We start from the raw sequence: 16742 nt of genomic DNA, 5'->3' as shown, positions 1-16742 counted from the left end.
TTACATTAAAACAGGGACATAATACAACTTGGAACGGTAAAATAGGCGATAGTAATTTAACAGTGAAAAATAAAAATAAAAACCTGCCAATTTAAAGGAGATTGTAAAATTAAGGAATTGGCAAAGATGTTGATTACTCTGTTGGGTGGTCTGAGTTAATTAAAGTGAATTAAGGTTCAGTTAGTGTCTGGAAAGGCTTTCATAAATAACCAGGTTTTAAGTCTTTTTCTAAATGTTGGAAGGCTGGGTTCCTGTCTCAGTTCTGGTGGGATGGAGTTCCACAAAGTAGGTCCTGCTGAGGAGAATGCCCTGTCTCTAAGAGTCATATGCTGAAAGGTTTTGGAAGGAGGAACCTGTAGTGAATCTCTGTAGGACTCTCTGATCGGTCTGGCGGAGGTATGTTTTTTAAATGGGATTTGAAGGTTAAGCAGAGAGAGTTGATGGATAGCTTTGTAGATGGTGGTAATGGACTTTTATAAGATTCTATAGTGAACTGGCAGCCAATGCAAGTCTTTGAGAATAGGAGATATGTGGTCTCTTCTTCTTGAGTTTGTCAATATTCTGGCCGCTGTGTTCTGAACCATCTGAAGGGGTTTAGTGTGAGAAGACGGGAGACCTAATAGAATGGAATTGCAATAATCTAACTTAGAGAAGATTATTGATTGCAAGACTGTTCTGTAGTCATGGGAGTGGAAAAGTGGTTTAATTCTTTTTAAGACGTGAAGTTTATGAAAGCAGTCCTTAGTAGTTTGATTAATAAAAGATTTTAGATTTAGCTGATTATCAATGATAGCTCCTAGGTCTCTTACTTGTGAGGTTTGAAAGCCGGTTGGTGGATTTGAGGCGAGGTTACTGTTTTTGGGGGAAATTATGAGAAGTTTGATTTTTGAAGAATTTAGGATTAGATTTAGACTGGAGAGGAGGTTGTCAATTTTTTTAAGGCAATTTTCCCAGATTTTAATAGTTTTGTGAGGGATTCTTTGATAGGGATGACGATCTGGACATCATCCGCGTATAGAAAGTATTTGAGGTTCAGTTTGGTTAATAGTTGACATAGGGGGAGGAGGTAAATGTTAAAGAGCGTGGGAGAAAGGGAGGAGCCCTGCGGAACTCCTAGTGTGGAAGGATAAAACTGAGATTCTTTGTTATGTATTTTGACTTTGTATCATCTGTTTCCCAAGAATGATTTGAACCAGGCAAGCGCAGAGCCTCTTATTCCAATGTTTGCTAGTTGATTTAGGAGGAGGGAGTGATTAACAGTATCAAAGGCTGCCGATAGATCGAGGAGTATCAGTAGGTAGGCCTGACCTTTATCGAGGCCCATGATGAGGTAGTCTGTTAGGGATATGAGAAGTGATTCGGTACTTAAAGATTTTCGGAAGCCATATTGAGTGGAGAAAAGTATATTGTGGTCTTCGAGGTAGTCTGACAATCTGGCGTTAACTAATTTTTCCATTACCTTGGCTATGAAAGGTAGGTTGGAGATTGGGCGAAAGTTGGAAGGATCTTTGGGATTTAAATTAGGTTTTTTTAAGAGAGGTTTGATGGAGGCAATTTTCAGTTCATCTGGATAGATTCCTTGGGCTAAGGAACAATTGATAATGTCCGTTAGTGCTTTAGAGATGGTATCTGGTATTAGCAGCAGTAGTTTGGAAGGGATATGGTCAAATGGGTGGGAGGAGGGTTTCATTCTCTTCAATACTAATTTGGTCTCAGAAGTTGCGATGGGTTCGAAGGCTTGTATAGAAATGCCTTTGCAGGGATGGAGGTATGCGCTGAATGGAGTTAAGGTGTTAGGTTTCAGCTGTGATTGTAGGTTGGATATTTTGTTACTGAAGAAGATGGCCAACTCCTCTGCTTTTTCGTGCGCTTGGTTGAGTGGAATGTCCGGTGGGTTGATTTGGGTTAAATTCGACACGTAAGTAAAAAGGGCTTTTGAATCAAAAGGGCTTTTGAATCAAAGAATCCATAGCTAACAAACTATGCCCCCTTATAACAAAAAAATCCAACACCAACATGACTAAAAGACAACCGTGGTTCACCAACGAACTCAGAAAACTGAAAGAAAGCTTAAGATAGAAAGAGAGCAAATGGCATAAAGCCCCTTGTACAAGCACACTCTCCACCTATAAACTGGCACTACACCATTACAAGACCGCCACCTCTAGATCTAAAAGGGACTTCTACTCGCATAAGATCCACGACCTCGTATTCGACGCCAAAGTGCTGTTTGCCTTTGTTTCCAATCTAACCCAAATCAATGCACCAGGCATCCCCAACAATCAAGCACAATGAAAGGCCGATGAACTGGCCCTGTTCTTCCAAAACAAAATCGACAATCTTCTAACACAGCTGCCCACCTCCCCCCCCCCTTCCCCGACATGAGCATACACCAATTATCCAACAACAAATCCATTCAACTACATTCATTTGAACCCATCACCGCCACAGAGATTCAGTCAGTCTTAAAGAAAATGAAACCTTCCTCTCACCCTTCAGACCATATCCCCACCAAACTTCTCATGGCAATCCCTGACTCTATCTCACAAACGCTGGCGGACATCATTAACTGCTCTCTCTCCCAAGGAATTTACCCGGATGAACTCAGACTGGCATCCCTTAAACCACTGTTAAAGAAGCCAAATCTGGATCCTACAGACCCAAACAACTTCCGACCGATCGCCAACCTACCTTTCATAGCTAAGATCATGGAAAAACTAGTCAACATTCAAATCTCAGACTACATCGAAGATAACAAAATACTACTCCCTTCCCAATATGGGTTTCGCAAAGCCTCCAGTACAGAATCTCTCCTTATATCGCTGACAGACTACCTCATTTTGGGTCTCGACAAAGGTCAATCATTCCTCCTGATACTTTTAGACCTCTCGGCAGCCTTCGACACCGTTAACCACTCCATCCTCATAAATCAACTCTCAACTATTGGTATAACAAGTCCGGCTCTTGCCTGGTTCAAAACTTTCCTCAACAACAGAGGCTACAAAGTGAAAATCCACAACAAAGAATCTCCCCACCATAACTCACCTGTAGGAGTTCCACAGGGATCCGCCTTATCACCCACCCTCTTCAACATATACCTCCTTCCGCTGTGCCAGCTTCTAACCAAGCTAAAACTCAAACACTTTCTCTATGCAGATGATGCCCAGATAGTGATCCCGCTCAAAGAATCCTTCTCCAAAACCCTTGAACATTGGGAATCCTGCCTCCAAAAAATCAACAACCTTCTTGCCAGCCTAAACCTCGTATTAAATGCTGCCAAAACCGAACTACTACTTATCTCCCCAGAAAACAGCAACACCATCAATACTCTTCCAGCCTACCCACTCTCCATCCAAGTGAGAGACTTAGGAGTTATAATAGATAACAGGATCAATTTGAAAGCATTTGTCAACCGTACAACCAAGGACTGTTTCTACAAACTCCAAGTGCTGAAAAGGATAAAACCACTCTTCCACTTTCATGATTTCAGAACGATACCACAAGCAATAATCTTCTCTAAGTTAGATTATTGCAATGCTATCCTACTAGGTCTCCCATCCTCGTACACCAAACCTATACAGATGGTCCAAAATGCGGCAGCAAGAATTCTCACCAATACCAGGAGAAGAGACCACATATCCCCCATCCTAAAAAACCTACATTGGCTCCCTATTCACTTCAGAATTATCTTCAAGTCCATCACCGTTATATATAAAACCATCCACCACCTTACCACACTCAACCTACAATTCCCGCTCAGCCAACATATCGCCTCTAGACCGACCAGAGCAGCATACAGAGGATCCCTCCAGGTACCTCACACCAAATTCACTCGGCATATAACTTTTAGAGAAAGGTCCTTCTCAACAGCGGGACCTTCACTCTGGAGCTCCATCCCACCGAATCTCCGGCAGGAGCCTTGCCTCCCAACATTCCGAAAAAGACTTAAGACGTGGCTGTTTAAACAAGCTTTTCCGGACCTATCCTAATGGCCTCCTCTCCACTTCAAGAATGCAGCCACTCCAGCCATCTGTAAATAACTCTACATGATGTTAAATCACTTCTGTATCTACTCTGTATTTTGCTTCTCTCCCAGTTCGATCCTCCTTGTTTTTTGTAACTGCAATTTCTTCTGCACTAGTTCCAGTTTTTTGCTTTCTGCACCCCCCTGTTCAACTGTAAACCGGCATGATGTGATTGCATCATGAATGCCGGTATATAAAAACCTTAAATAAATAAATAAATAAAATGTGGCAGGTTCCTGCGATGGTAAACAAAACAATACCATCATTAACTTGGTAAGTTAAGCTTAATAAAATAGCTGAGCTTGCAAGCCTACTTTTACCTCTTGGAGACAACTTCCATTCCCACCCGCATGTCCCCCTCCCCCCTCTAACCCTCAGAGAATCCCTAGCGAAGGAGGTAAAAAACTCCTCCATCGGAGATCAGATTAGAGCGGATAGGTGCCTTCCCTCCTTCTCCTCTGCTCCCCTAAAATAAGTAGTTTGTTAAATAAAGAGTCCAGTGTTCCCTAATAGGGAATTCCCAGCTTGAAACTGAGAACACAGAACATTATTTGAATAGTTAGAAAAATGTAGTGATAACTAAACAACTCCCTTCTGGGAGGATTCCCATTATTTCAAGCAGACTTTCCTTATGAGAGTTTGAAGTTCCTGGGAGCTTGTTTCACACACTTAAAATCGTGTCTTCTTTCCCTAATTCAAAACTAGCCTGTTTATGCTTCTGTAATGGGTCAAGCATTCTCTGCCGATCTCAGGTAGATGATTGTGCACTTTCCTTGAGGAACTCCTCTGCTGCTTTTGGCGTCTCGAAGAATTTTATGCCATCCTCGGTCCAAATTTTTAAATGTGCCGGATAAAGTAAAGCAAATCGAAGCTGGCGGTTCACCAAATTTGTGCAAATAGTGGAAAATGCATGTTGGACCTATGAAACTTTAATAGAGAAATCCTGGAAGATCAACAGGCATTTCCCTTCATACTGGAGCTCTTTTTTTCTTGTGGTATGCTTGAAGGAGTTTCACTTTATGCATATAGTTTTAGTATTTTTTCCACCACAATTCTTGGTAATTTTCTGTCTGGTAATATAGCTCCAACTCGGTGGGCCCATTCTACTTTAAGATTTCCCACTAGCTCCGGTTCTGCCGGGAACCAGGTCTCAATTAAGTTAGGTAGTTTTGCCTCCACAATCTGCTCGGCGAATCCCTCGAACCTTAGATTCGATCTCCTTGAACAGTTCTCCAGATCTTCGATTTTTGAGTCTTGTGCTGCCACTGTTTTTTCTAGAGTCGCTATCTTGACTTGCAGGGCTGTAGTGTCATCCTCCACTTCGTTCACCCGACCTTCAACAATATCCATGCAGGAATTATAATCTAAAAGCGAGCTTTTGACTTCTGCTAGTTGCGCCGAAATGTCATCGAAACGAGAGTTTAAAGCTGCCACAACTGCAGTGGTAATCATCGCCACCACAGAGTTGTCCCAGGCCCCGTCCATCATAGCTGGATGTATGGTGGCCATTTTAACTTCAGTTTTGCTCTGCTTGTATTTATCTTTTCTAGTTGGGCGTGTATTCATACTGTCTCGTAAATAGATAAAATATCGCCCGATCCAACTCCTTATTCAACCTTGATTAAGGTATATTGTTCAAGGGGGTGGAGGTCTCAAAATCCCAGTGATAGAGGGATTATTCAGAGGGAAGGCACCCGGAGTGTGAGGCAAGCACGTCCTCCCTGCCCATTGCATCACATGATCTCCAACTCTGAATAATTTTGTTTCATCTGCAGATTTGATCACCTCACTCATTGTTCCCCTTTCCAGTTCATTTATAAATGATCCCAGTACAAATCCCTGAGGTTCTCCACTGGTTACCTTTCTTCACTGAGAAAATGAATGTAATCCTCTTTGAAGTGCTGAAAAGCAAAATACAATTTATTTATTTATTTATAAGATTGAAAGGAGACAATGAGCTATGTGTGAAGAAAGATGAAAAAATAGCAGAAATCTTAAAGAAATACTTCATTTCAGTTTTCACTAAGTAAGATATTGGAAGAGGACCATTGCTGGCTAGCAAGAGTACATATGATAGTGGGGAAGATACATCTCCACTTACAGAAGAGAATGTTTGGGTGAAACTAGGAAAACTGAAAGTGGACATGGCCATGAGGCCGGATGAGATACATTACAGGATACTTATGGAGCTGTGAGAAGTGCCGGCAGGTCTGCTGAAGGATCTGTTCAATAGATCCTTGGAGACAGGAGTAGTGCTGCAGGACCAGAGAAGGGAGGTTGTGGTCCAGCATCACAAAAGTGGTAGCAGGGAGGAGGCTGGAAACTAGAAGTTGGTTAGCTTTACCTCAGATTTGGGAAAATTAATGGAGAGACTGCTTAAGGAAAGGATAATGAACTATCTGCAATCCAGTGGGTTACAGGATCTGAGACAACATGGCTTTACAAGAGGAAGGTGGTGCCAAACCACTCTGATTTTCTTTGATTGGATGACTGGAGATCAAAGAAGAGCACTCAATGTTTCATACTTGCATTTCAGCAAGGCTTTTGATACAGTCCCACATAGGCTCATAAATAAAATGAGAAGCCTGAGAGTGGGTCCCAAGGTGGTGGAATGGATTACAAATTGGCTGACTGACAAGATGTCAGTGAGTAATAGTAAATGGAATGTATTTTGAAGAAAGAAGAGTGATAAGTGGTGGTCTTCAAGGATCAGTTCTTGGACTGGTTCTGTTCAGTATCTTTGTGAGTGATATTGTGGAGGGATTAGAAGTTAAAATTTGTCTTTTTGCGGATGACACTAAGATTTGCAACAGAGTGGACACACTTGAAGGAATTGAGAGAATGTAGCCTTGGAAAGCTTGAGAAGAGTTTGAAAGTTTTTCCGTTGGGATTCAATGCCAAGAAGTGCAGAGTCGTGCATTTAGGGTAAGGCAATCCAAAGAAGTTATCTGAGTAAAAGACTGATGTGCTTGAACTGAGAGAGAGACCTTGGAGTGATAGTGTCTAATGATCTGAAAGTGGTGAAGCAATTTTACAAAGCAGAGACTAAGGCCAGATGGATGAAAGAGGCATAACCAATAGGAAAAAGGAGGTGATAATGCTCCTGCACAGATTATTGGTGAGGCCTCACCTAGAGTATTGCGTTCAGCTCTGGAGACCTCATCTCAAAATAGATAAGGACAGAATGGAAGCGGTTCAGAGAGAGGCAACCAAAATGGTAAGGGGTCTGCATGGAAAGTCTGAAGAACTTTAAAATGAATATCCTAGAGGAGAGAAGAGACAGAAGAGATATAATATAGACTTTCAAGTACTTGAAAGGAATTAATGATGTGCAAAAATCAAATCTTTTCCAATGGAAAGGAAGCTATAAGACTAGGGATAATGATATGAAACTCCGAGGGAAAAACTCAGGAACAATGTCAAGAAATATTTCTTCATGGAAAGGGTGGTGGATGCATGGAATGTCCTCCTGGAAGACCTGATGAAGATGAGAACAATAATGGAATTCAAAAGAGTGTGGGACAAGCATAAAAGGTCCCTGCTAGCTAGAGAATGGAAATAGGGTAACTTTTTTATTACACCTAATTTTACATTTCTGCTTAGAGGTAACCTGCACAGCAGCTACTTTTACCCTTAACAGAAGCCTTGAGGTAACCAGTACAGAGCGGTAGTTACTAGTACCCTAAAAAGCTTGCTGGACAGATTAGATGGACTATTTCGGTCTTTATCTGCCATAATTTACTATCTTACTGTAGTAGGATGATTACCTAGACAGGGATCGTCCACCAACTTCTTATGGACATCAACATGCAAGCTATTGTCTCTTAGCCAAGCCAATTGGTGTGCTGTGATGGAGGATGATCAGACACGGGCTATGGTATTGAACGCTTTGTAAATAGATTGAATAAAATGGCGTATATGCTTTTCAGCAAGAGTGGTTGAGGGTATGCAAATCTGCCTTCACTGGGTGGGAGGAAAGTCTTTAGTTTTTGTAAGCAGTTGTGTAAGTATTGAACCATGTAGAATTGGTCAGCGGAAATCCATGCATTAAGTATGGAGCTTTAGAATACTTTTTTACCAAAATTGTCCCCAGGCCTGGTATCCTTCCCTGGTGGAGTATTAAAGTATATTCTGTTTTCTTTGCTTTTTAATAACTAATTGTATGTGGAAGTTGTACTGTTCCAAACCCCGGGGACTTCTGCACTTTTTGTAAGGTAAATTTTGAAAGCCCGGTGCTCACCAAAATCAGGAGATATGCACACAAGTCGGGCTTGCATGCACCCACCGAATTTTAAAAGCTGCCCAGATGCACGTGTTTCTCTCACTGCACGCACATCTCAAAAGCTTTCAAAATGGGGTATGGTCTGGGTGGGATATGGGCATTTTGGGTTGTGGCCAAGAGATGTGCGCATAAATAATTATGCACCTGAGTGTGCATCCAGATCCCCTGCATATAAATTTACTTCTGCTATAGACAAGTTGTAAGTTTAAAAATAAAAAAGAGGGCCATTTCTCTGGGGTTTAAAGAGTCTGGGGTAAGTGGAGTGAATGCAGACTATCAAACCAGGGGAGTTGGGAAGACCTAACTGTTAACTGGGTGAACTGGTAGACGAACTGGTGAAATTGGCAATGGTGTGGATGCGCGCCCTTTTTAAAAATCCCCGGCTTACTCGGTAAAAGTTGGATTAACGCACATTGTGCTCCCACTTAAAATTGGGTGCACATGTCTGCGCGGTTAGGATATTTTATTACATGCGCACATATTTGCGTACAAGTTATAAAATGGCCACGTATCTGGGCGTGCATTTCAGTTTCTATTCAACTGGGACACAGGCAATAAGATTTTCCCAAATTCGTTTGTAATTCTTGTAGGATATCATGGATTGGATTGGCTACTGGAGTAGCCTAGTGGTTAGAATAGCACCAGGAAAACCAGGGTTCAAATTCTGCTGATAATCCTTATGACCTTGAACAAGTCTCTTCACCCTCCATTGCACAAATTTAGGGGATATTTACTAACCCACAATATTTTTCCCCATTATACTAGGAATGTCCCTATCACATGAAAGGGGCATGCCTAGTATGACAGCCAGCTGGTGCCATTTTAATGAGCAGCTAGCCTGGAACCTAGAGGGCACTCTGGTCCCTACTAGACCACCAGGTATCCCCAGGGGTGATGAAATAAGGTGGGGAGTAAGAGAGGTCTTCCGATGGAAATAAGTGTTCTGGAGGCTCTGGAAAGAGGTCAGAGGTTATTCCTGTTGAAACCTCCTCTGAGCCTAATGGTGAGGGAACACTAATGCAGGACCCCAGTGAGGCAGAAGGTGACTGATGAAGGGTATATTCCTGGTTTACATCTTCTGATTGACTGGACTCCACTGCAAGGAAAAGTTGTGGGCTAGATCCACCTTGCAGAGGTTCTGATGGAATATCCCTATGTATTGGAGATACTGGAACTCTTTCTTGGGGTAGTAAATCTGCTATTCTGGATAGAAGTTGGAAGGTACCCTCCTTATCTTTAGCTGCTAGGGAGGTAAAGAAATTCTTCACCAACTTCGGCACTTAGTAGAAGGGTTGGCATGCCCTTTGGCTTGGCGTGGATGGTAGAACATCCTCTTCTGATACTATAATGGAATCTTGCACATCTTCTGTGCTCTTCAGAGGTCAATTAGATGACAGAAATACCAGAGAGCAAATGGTGTCTTGTGACTTCAGATGTAGCCCTTGATCTATTGTTAATGTAAATGCTCTGATAATTGGTGGGAGCAAGTGAATCATGTCCTCCTCTGCCCCTGACAAAACTCTTGGCAGGTCAGTGTACAGCTGCGTTTGAAGTACTGCAGTCAATGTGTTGATGAAGGAATGGCCTGTTCCAATTGTTTAATGGCGAATGGTGTTGAGGCTCGATACATTTCATGCCCCAGGGCTCAATGTGTCAGATGCGTGGAGGATTTATATATCAATGCTGAGAACTTGTACTTTGTCAGTGCCAGAGCTTTATGTGTAGATGGCGCTAATGCACCATGCTTGAGGGTGCCAACGGTGCCAAGAATCAGTTTTTTTTCAGCGCTAGCTCTGCTGAGTAGTGCCTCTTTTTCTTTGATGCACTCTGCAATTTTTTATGCTTCGTCAGCCTCAATGATTCAGCTTGTTCCACTGAAGGAAGAGATATTTTTGAGGAGCTCCTGCTCAACTCAATACCCAAGGAGACAAATGAGGCTGCACTCCTAGAAGTGGACCAACTGTGACTTCTAAGAGACTTACGCAGTTCTTCCATTTACCAGGCCCTCGACTTAGGGGAACAAAGGAACATCCGGCCATCATGGTAACAATTAGCCTGGTCATGATTCAGTCTCAGGCAGCATTAACAAAGGTCATGTCTGTCCATAATATACATTTTCCTACTGCATAAATAGTCCTTAGAACCACTCACAGTGGGCTACTTCTTGCTGGACATCTTGAAGAGAATTTTTTAAAAATAGTACTGCAGAGTGCTGTTTGGGGGCTGCTGAGGCAGTGAGGCAAATTTGAAGAAAAGAGATATTAAGAACTTTTGCAGAAAAATGAAGTAAAATTTATAGAGAGATAAGGCGCATGTCCATGCTGATGCTCAGACGAACAAAGATTGAGGGGGCTCATGAGGCAACGCCCATGTGAGAACTCCCGAACTTGCTCAGTAGAGTTTAGAGAGAAGTTTAGAGAGAAGGGGCCATTCAGTGCTGCCAGATGACATCACTCCACATGTCATGTCTAATTCAGCCCTGCTTCTTCATAGAGAATCAGTTAGACCGTAAAGTTGAAAAGTTATCTGGCTAAAATTAGCAAACTATTTTTAATGCTCAATGTTTATCCCACCGAATATCCTAAATAACTTATCCTGCTTTTCATTTTTTGAAAATTGGCTCCCGAGAGAGGTCAATATTCAGCGATCCAATGAGGTAGAAAGTTACTTGGGTAACTTTACCTGGATATTCAGTGGAAGATACCCATTTCAGTGTTCGGCTGAATAATCCTGGCTAAAGTAACTTTACCCTGGTAATTTTAGGAAATCAATTTTTTCAATCAGACGTATCAAGATAGGTCAGCATTTACCAGCTAAAGTTTAGCCCTCCTCCCCCCAATTCCTGCTCCTTTTATTTGGCTAAATTTTGTGCAGGTAATGAGTTACGTGGACAAAAGTTAGGGGGGGGTGAGGGATTTTGACATCTCATCTCTTGTCTAAGTAATCCAAAGGTTATAGATGATGAAGCCTTTGAATATCAACCTCTGTATGGTACAATCCTGACAATTCTGCTTTTTCTCTGCAGCCTGACACAAGTGATTCGAAAGTTTGCCAAACAGTTGGACGAGTGGTTAGAACTTGCTCTGCATGAATTGCCAGAAAATCTGCGAAATATCAAGTTTGAATGTAGGTATTAAATTGTCTTCTTTTTCTGCCATTGGAAGCTGATGTTAAAGTGTGACAATATCTGTTCCTCTTGACATGAAGGCCTGTTTCATGCAGAACAGCCTGTGGGGCTCTGACGCTTTAGATGTTGGAGTGATACTGACGAGTGCTCCCTGAATTACTCTCAGGACAGGTCTTTTATCCACTCACAGCCTGGCTGTAACCAAATCCTCAGTCATTGATTGTGAAGTTGGTGCTAAGCTGCAGGGCCAGGAGGGAAGGAGGTAGGACATTCAAGAATTCAGCTGTCAGAGACTTTCCTAGATGAGTGACGCTGAACCCATGCTGCTTCTGGTCTTGGGTCTAGAGGAGAGGAGGCAAGATGGAGCCTCTACTGCCAATTAGACAGAAGTATGGCAACAGAGCTACCACTGCGGGCGGCGGAGAGAAGGAGAGCATGGGAAAAAGGGTGAAAAAGAGGCAGTGACATGGAAGATGCACCTTCTGGCTCTCCAGCCTGCTTTCTCTTTTTTTTTGACACAAACCTTCACTACCACTTGTGAGATAATGGTCGTTGCCTTCATCTGAGGAATCAGTTAGCTCTACCTTCAGCCGTTGGATACAAGGGCTTTCTTTATGCATCTCTACAAACCTTGCAGCTTGTTCCTTATATTTGATAAAGTCTTTGAACCCAAAGTAGAATAATACGATTGAATTTTGCTGGGAAAGCACAGCACTATTTGTCAGTCGTTAGTAAAGTTGTATGGTTACCATATTAGTCTGCTTGGATACAAAGAAATAAAGGTTTTTAAATAATTATACAGGCCTAACATAATACATTTGATTAACCTTCAAGAGGTGCAATCTCTTTATTAGATGTGTGTGTAATGAGCTAAGGATGATGGCGCCTGAATACCTTGCACTGCAATGGTGGTGTGTTGGGGTTTGATTTCAGTGCTGTAAAAACTGTAAAGAAAAAAGAAAGGGGAGGGTGGATCTGTTTGCAAAGGAGTGAGGAAGCTGAGGAAGAGAAAAAGCAAAATTTACAGTTACAGGAGGACTATGTGGCTTCCTCACTTATTAGCCGCTTTCTCACCCATCTGCAAACATTTCACCCCTGCCCCCATCCCTTTCCCTGTTCAGCTGCACAGGTTTGTAAGAAACGTTAGCACTGTATTGACCAATCCCGAAGTAAAGTACACGCTGTTGCATTGGCCTGGATGGGAGGGAGTGGCTACATCTAAAGCTACTCCAATAAAAAGGGATGCCTACAACTTCCCTGTCACTGTGGCACCTTTTTCATCCCCCTGGGGACGTTTCTTCTTGTAGATTGCCAGTGATTTTTTCTTTAGTTACAATGAGAAATGTTCTTCTCTCTTTGAGAAAGGCTTTGTGGCTTCCTGCAGTGCATATCCCATAACTAAGGCTGCCTTTTTCATGCCTCTTTCCTTCATGAGCACTAAAATCCAAAGGACAAAGCTGAAAACTTGGATTGAAGCAGGAGAGTTAATGATTGCACATCTCCAGCACCTCATGGCTATCCACTCCCTCCTCAATAAGACAACAGCAGATGTCCCTCTGCTATACCTGGACCCTTCTCCATGAACTTTTACTTTTAAATCACTCGATTTGAAAGGAGATTTCTTTTCCTCTCCTGTTCTTAATGCCATAGCAGGATCCTTGCATTCTCAGAATGGGAAACAGTCATTTAGTTAATATCAGAGTTTGTCCTGCACTATTTTTGTGCTGACAATGATGTTAAAGGCTCATTTTGAATACTTGCAGAATGAAAGTATGTTTGCATCTGTGGACTCATATCAAGAGAAAAAGGTCACAGGTGACCATCTTTTCCTGTAATATCTTCCCCATGACAGGGCAGGAGCTCATTGAAAATTATTGGATGCATCTAATTTCTCAGCAGAATTCTGTATGGAAAATGATTTCTTCTCTCTGTTTCTTTCCATCCAGTATCCAGAAGATTTTCCCAAATCCTGAGACGTCAGACATCATTAAACCATCTCTGCCAGGTACAGAGAATACTACAAATGTTAGCAGTATCAGCCAGCCAGTGGCCTGGGAAAATACTCCGCACATTCTTCAAGGCACTGGCTGGGGTTTTGCCCTTGCATTGTATATTTTGCTGATGTTTTCACCCCTGAAAATGAATGTAACCCAGAAATATTAAAAGTGTGTTCCCATAAATGTGCTGCAGAAAGAGTTGTGCACAAGTGGGTACATTTTAAGTTTGTCACCTAACAACAAAAGTACAAGTGCATTTTTCAGCCTGCACGAGCCAATCTAATCTTAAAACACAAAGGGCTGGATTTTCAAAAGGTTACACATGTAAATCCTCCGGATTTACGCGCGCAACCGGCCTCACGCACGCCGGACCTATTTTAAAAAGACCCGGCAACACGCATAAAGCCCCGGGACGCGTGTAATTCCCGGGCTTGCAAAAAGGGGAGGGGGAGGGGTGTGGGTGGTCCGGGGCGGAGGCGGAGCCAGAGGCCTTTCACATAGCGGTCATTTGCCGCTGTGTCAGAGATCGCGTGCCGGCAGTCAGCCAGCGTGCGCAACTTATTTCAGCCCCAGGGTTGAAGTAAGTTTTGAAATAAAAAAAAGAAGTCATCATAGGTAGGGGGGAAAGGGCGGGGGAGGTAGGGGAAGGGAAGGTGGGGTAGGGAACAGGGGAAGGCAGTGTGGCTCAGAGCGGGCTCAGCACAATTTGCACATGCCGATCTCGGATTTTATAACATGTGTGCGCTTGCACGCGCATTTATTTATTTATTTGAAAACTTTTATATACCGGTATTAGTATGCAAACATCATACCGGTTCACATTGTAACTAAAGGCAGAAATTACAATCAACAGGGAGGGGAAAACAAGGAGGATTATACATAGAGCAGGGGGCATAGAAATTAAAGCATTAAAACTGTAACGAGCTATTTAGAGGACTATATACAAGTTTAGGCAGATTATTTACAAGAGTTGAGGCTGTAACGTGCTATTTACAGGAAAGAATACAAATTTAAGTGGGTTACTTATAGGAAAGTATAGGAGAGGGTTCAGGAGGGCGGGGGTTGCATGTTATAAAATTGGGCTTACATGTGCTCGCTTCGGGTAGCGCGTGCTCATGTAGGCCGCACGCACTTCTTTTAAAATCTACCCCAAAGTACTTACATAGGCTGTGCTTGAATATCAACTGAGTATCCAGTACCCACTTTAAATCATGTCAAATGAGAGTGTAAAGTATGCAAGTTGGTTACATTTGTACATTTTTAAAATTTTCATGTACACGCTTAGTTCTCCTCCCTACTGAGTTGCACCTCCTGGGAACACTTTCTTACTGTCGCAAAAAGCATGCATATTTTGAAAGCATTTGCATACTTCTGGGTGACTGAAAATTCACTTATGCAGATCCACTCATCTTAACTATGTGGCTCCTGACTAATCTTTGAAAATGTACCTTTGTAAGTAGAAGAGCAGTCACAGGAAAGTACCCATAACCTCACATTATATTATCATTTTATCATGTCCTATGGAACCTTTCTTCTGTCTCTGCTGCTCTCTCTCCTTCCCATTTTTCTATATCCGTTTCTCTCAAGCTCTTTCCCATTTGACTTAGGAATAGCCACTATTACCAGCATGGCATCTATTCAATGTCTGGATACTTGCCAGGTACTTGTGACTTGGATTGGCCACTGTTGGAAACAGGATTCTGGGCTTGATGAATCCTTGGTCTGACCCAAAATGGCAACTTATTATGTTCTTAAGACTGAAATCATTAGACTTTGCAGATCAAATCTGACAGGTACACTGAATGTGCAATTTGATGAAATCAGTATTCCAGTTGTAAATGAAGTCCATTCTCTAGGTATGTTCTTCGATCATGGTTTACCTTTTAAAAACTGTTGAACACTTTTAACCTTCGCAGCTGCACCTTTCAGTTTTTTTCTATTTTCCTCATTTTATCAAAGTTTCCCCTTTGAAATTTTAGTGTTAGAGCTATAGATTTACTTATTGTTCCCCTTCCAGTTATTAGTTTAAATTTGATCATGTTATGATCAATATTGCCAAGTGGCCCCACCACCGTTACTTCTCTCACCAAATCCTGCATTCCACTAAGAATTAAATCTAAAATAGCTCCCTCTCTTGTTGGTTCCATGAAGCAGTCATTTATTACATCCAGGAACTTTATGTCTCTAGCAAGTCCTGATGTTACATTTACCCAGTCAATATTGGGGTAATTGAAATCTAATTCCAAAAAATCTCTTAATGAATAACCCCACGAGGGCAATGAATTAAATTGAGATACGTGGTGTTTTTAGATTATTAGAAACAAACTTTTACGCTGTGCATATCAAGATTTACTTTAGAAATTTAAGGACCATCATACCACCCAGTGCTCACAAGTCAGACTTGCATTTCATGCACTTCATATGGGTCACTTTTAATCAACTGGTCCATGTAGCTCCACTCAATTTTTATGAATTTTTTAAATATTTTTCAAATAATGAATTTTAAAAAGAAGAAAAACTTCCCTTATTCATCCGTTGTCGGGGTCATTTTTCCATAGCTGTCGGAGGTACTCGTCCGACGCGCGCGTTTCGCCAAAGTAGCTGCTTCAGAGACGTATATTCAGACTCTCCTGATCCAGCACTCCCCTTATTTCAACGGGGGATATAAACAGATCTTTAAGCATTAGTAAATTCTTGCAAAAAAGAGAACTTCAGTGGTGTTAAGGGTCCATCAAATTTTTCTAAAAAACATTAAAAGCCTAAATCAAATTCAGCGATATTACTTTTTTTGCAACAAAATGTCTTAACGATGTATACTTGCAGAGGGAAATTGAAATCTCCCATTATTATTGCACTGCCAAATTGGTTTGCTTCCCTGATTTCTCTTAGCATTTCATCATCTGCCTGACCATTTTGTCCAGGTGGATGGTAGTATACTCCTATCACTATACTCTTACCCAACACACTTGGGATTTCTACCCATATAGATTCTACTGAGCATTTAGTCTCTTGTATGATCTTTATCCTGTTGGACTCTATACCCTCCCGGACATAAAGTGCCACACCCCCACCAAGTTGATCCTCCCTATCATTGTGATGGGGGGGGGGGGGGGACACTATACCCCACTGAGTTGTGTTTATTAGAGTGGGGATCCCTGACCACTAAATACTTTTAATTTTCAACTTTGGAGGGGGGTGAGTTGGTTGTCGCCGCATGTGAATGTTACACTTTTTTTTAAATGGGGGAGTCAGGGCTGCATTGAGTGGTGGCCCCAGGTTGAGCTGGGAGTCAGTCCTGACCCTGCTCAACC

General features: G+C 42.1%; 1 protein-coding gene across 1 annotated transcript in view; it reads left to right on the top strand.

Annotated features, from left to right (window-relative positions):
* Nucleotides 1–16742, top strand: part of RFX4 (regulatory factor X4) — a 501498-nt gene that overhangs the window by 197705 nt on the left and 287051 nt on the right. Inside the window, 2 exon segments of the mRNA XM_029597552.1 lie at nt 11333–11433; nt 13381–13439. Of these exon segments, the coding sequence (XP_029453412.1) occupies nt 11333–11433; nt 13381–13439 (160 nt within the window).

Source organism: Rhinatrema bivittatum, chromosome 4 (assembly GCF_901001135.1).
Source record: "Rhinatrema bivittatum chromosome 4, aRhiBiv1.1, whole genome shotgun sequence".
Classification (NCBI taxonomy): Eukaryota; Metazoa; Chordata; class Amphibia; order Gymnophiona; family Rhinatrematidae; genus Rhinatrema; species Rhinatrema bivittatum.
This window is presented reverse-complemented; position numbering and strand designations above follow the sequence as displayed.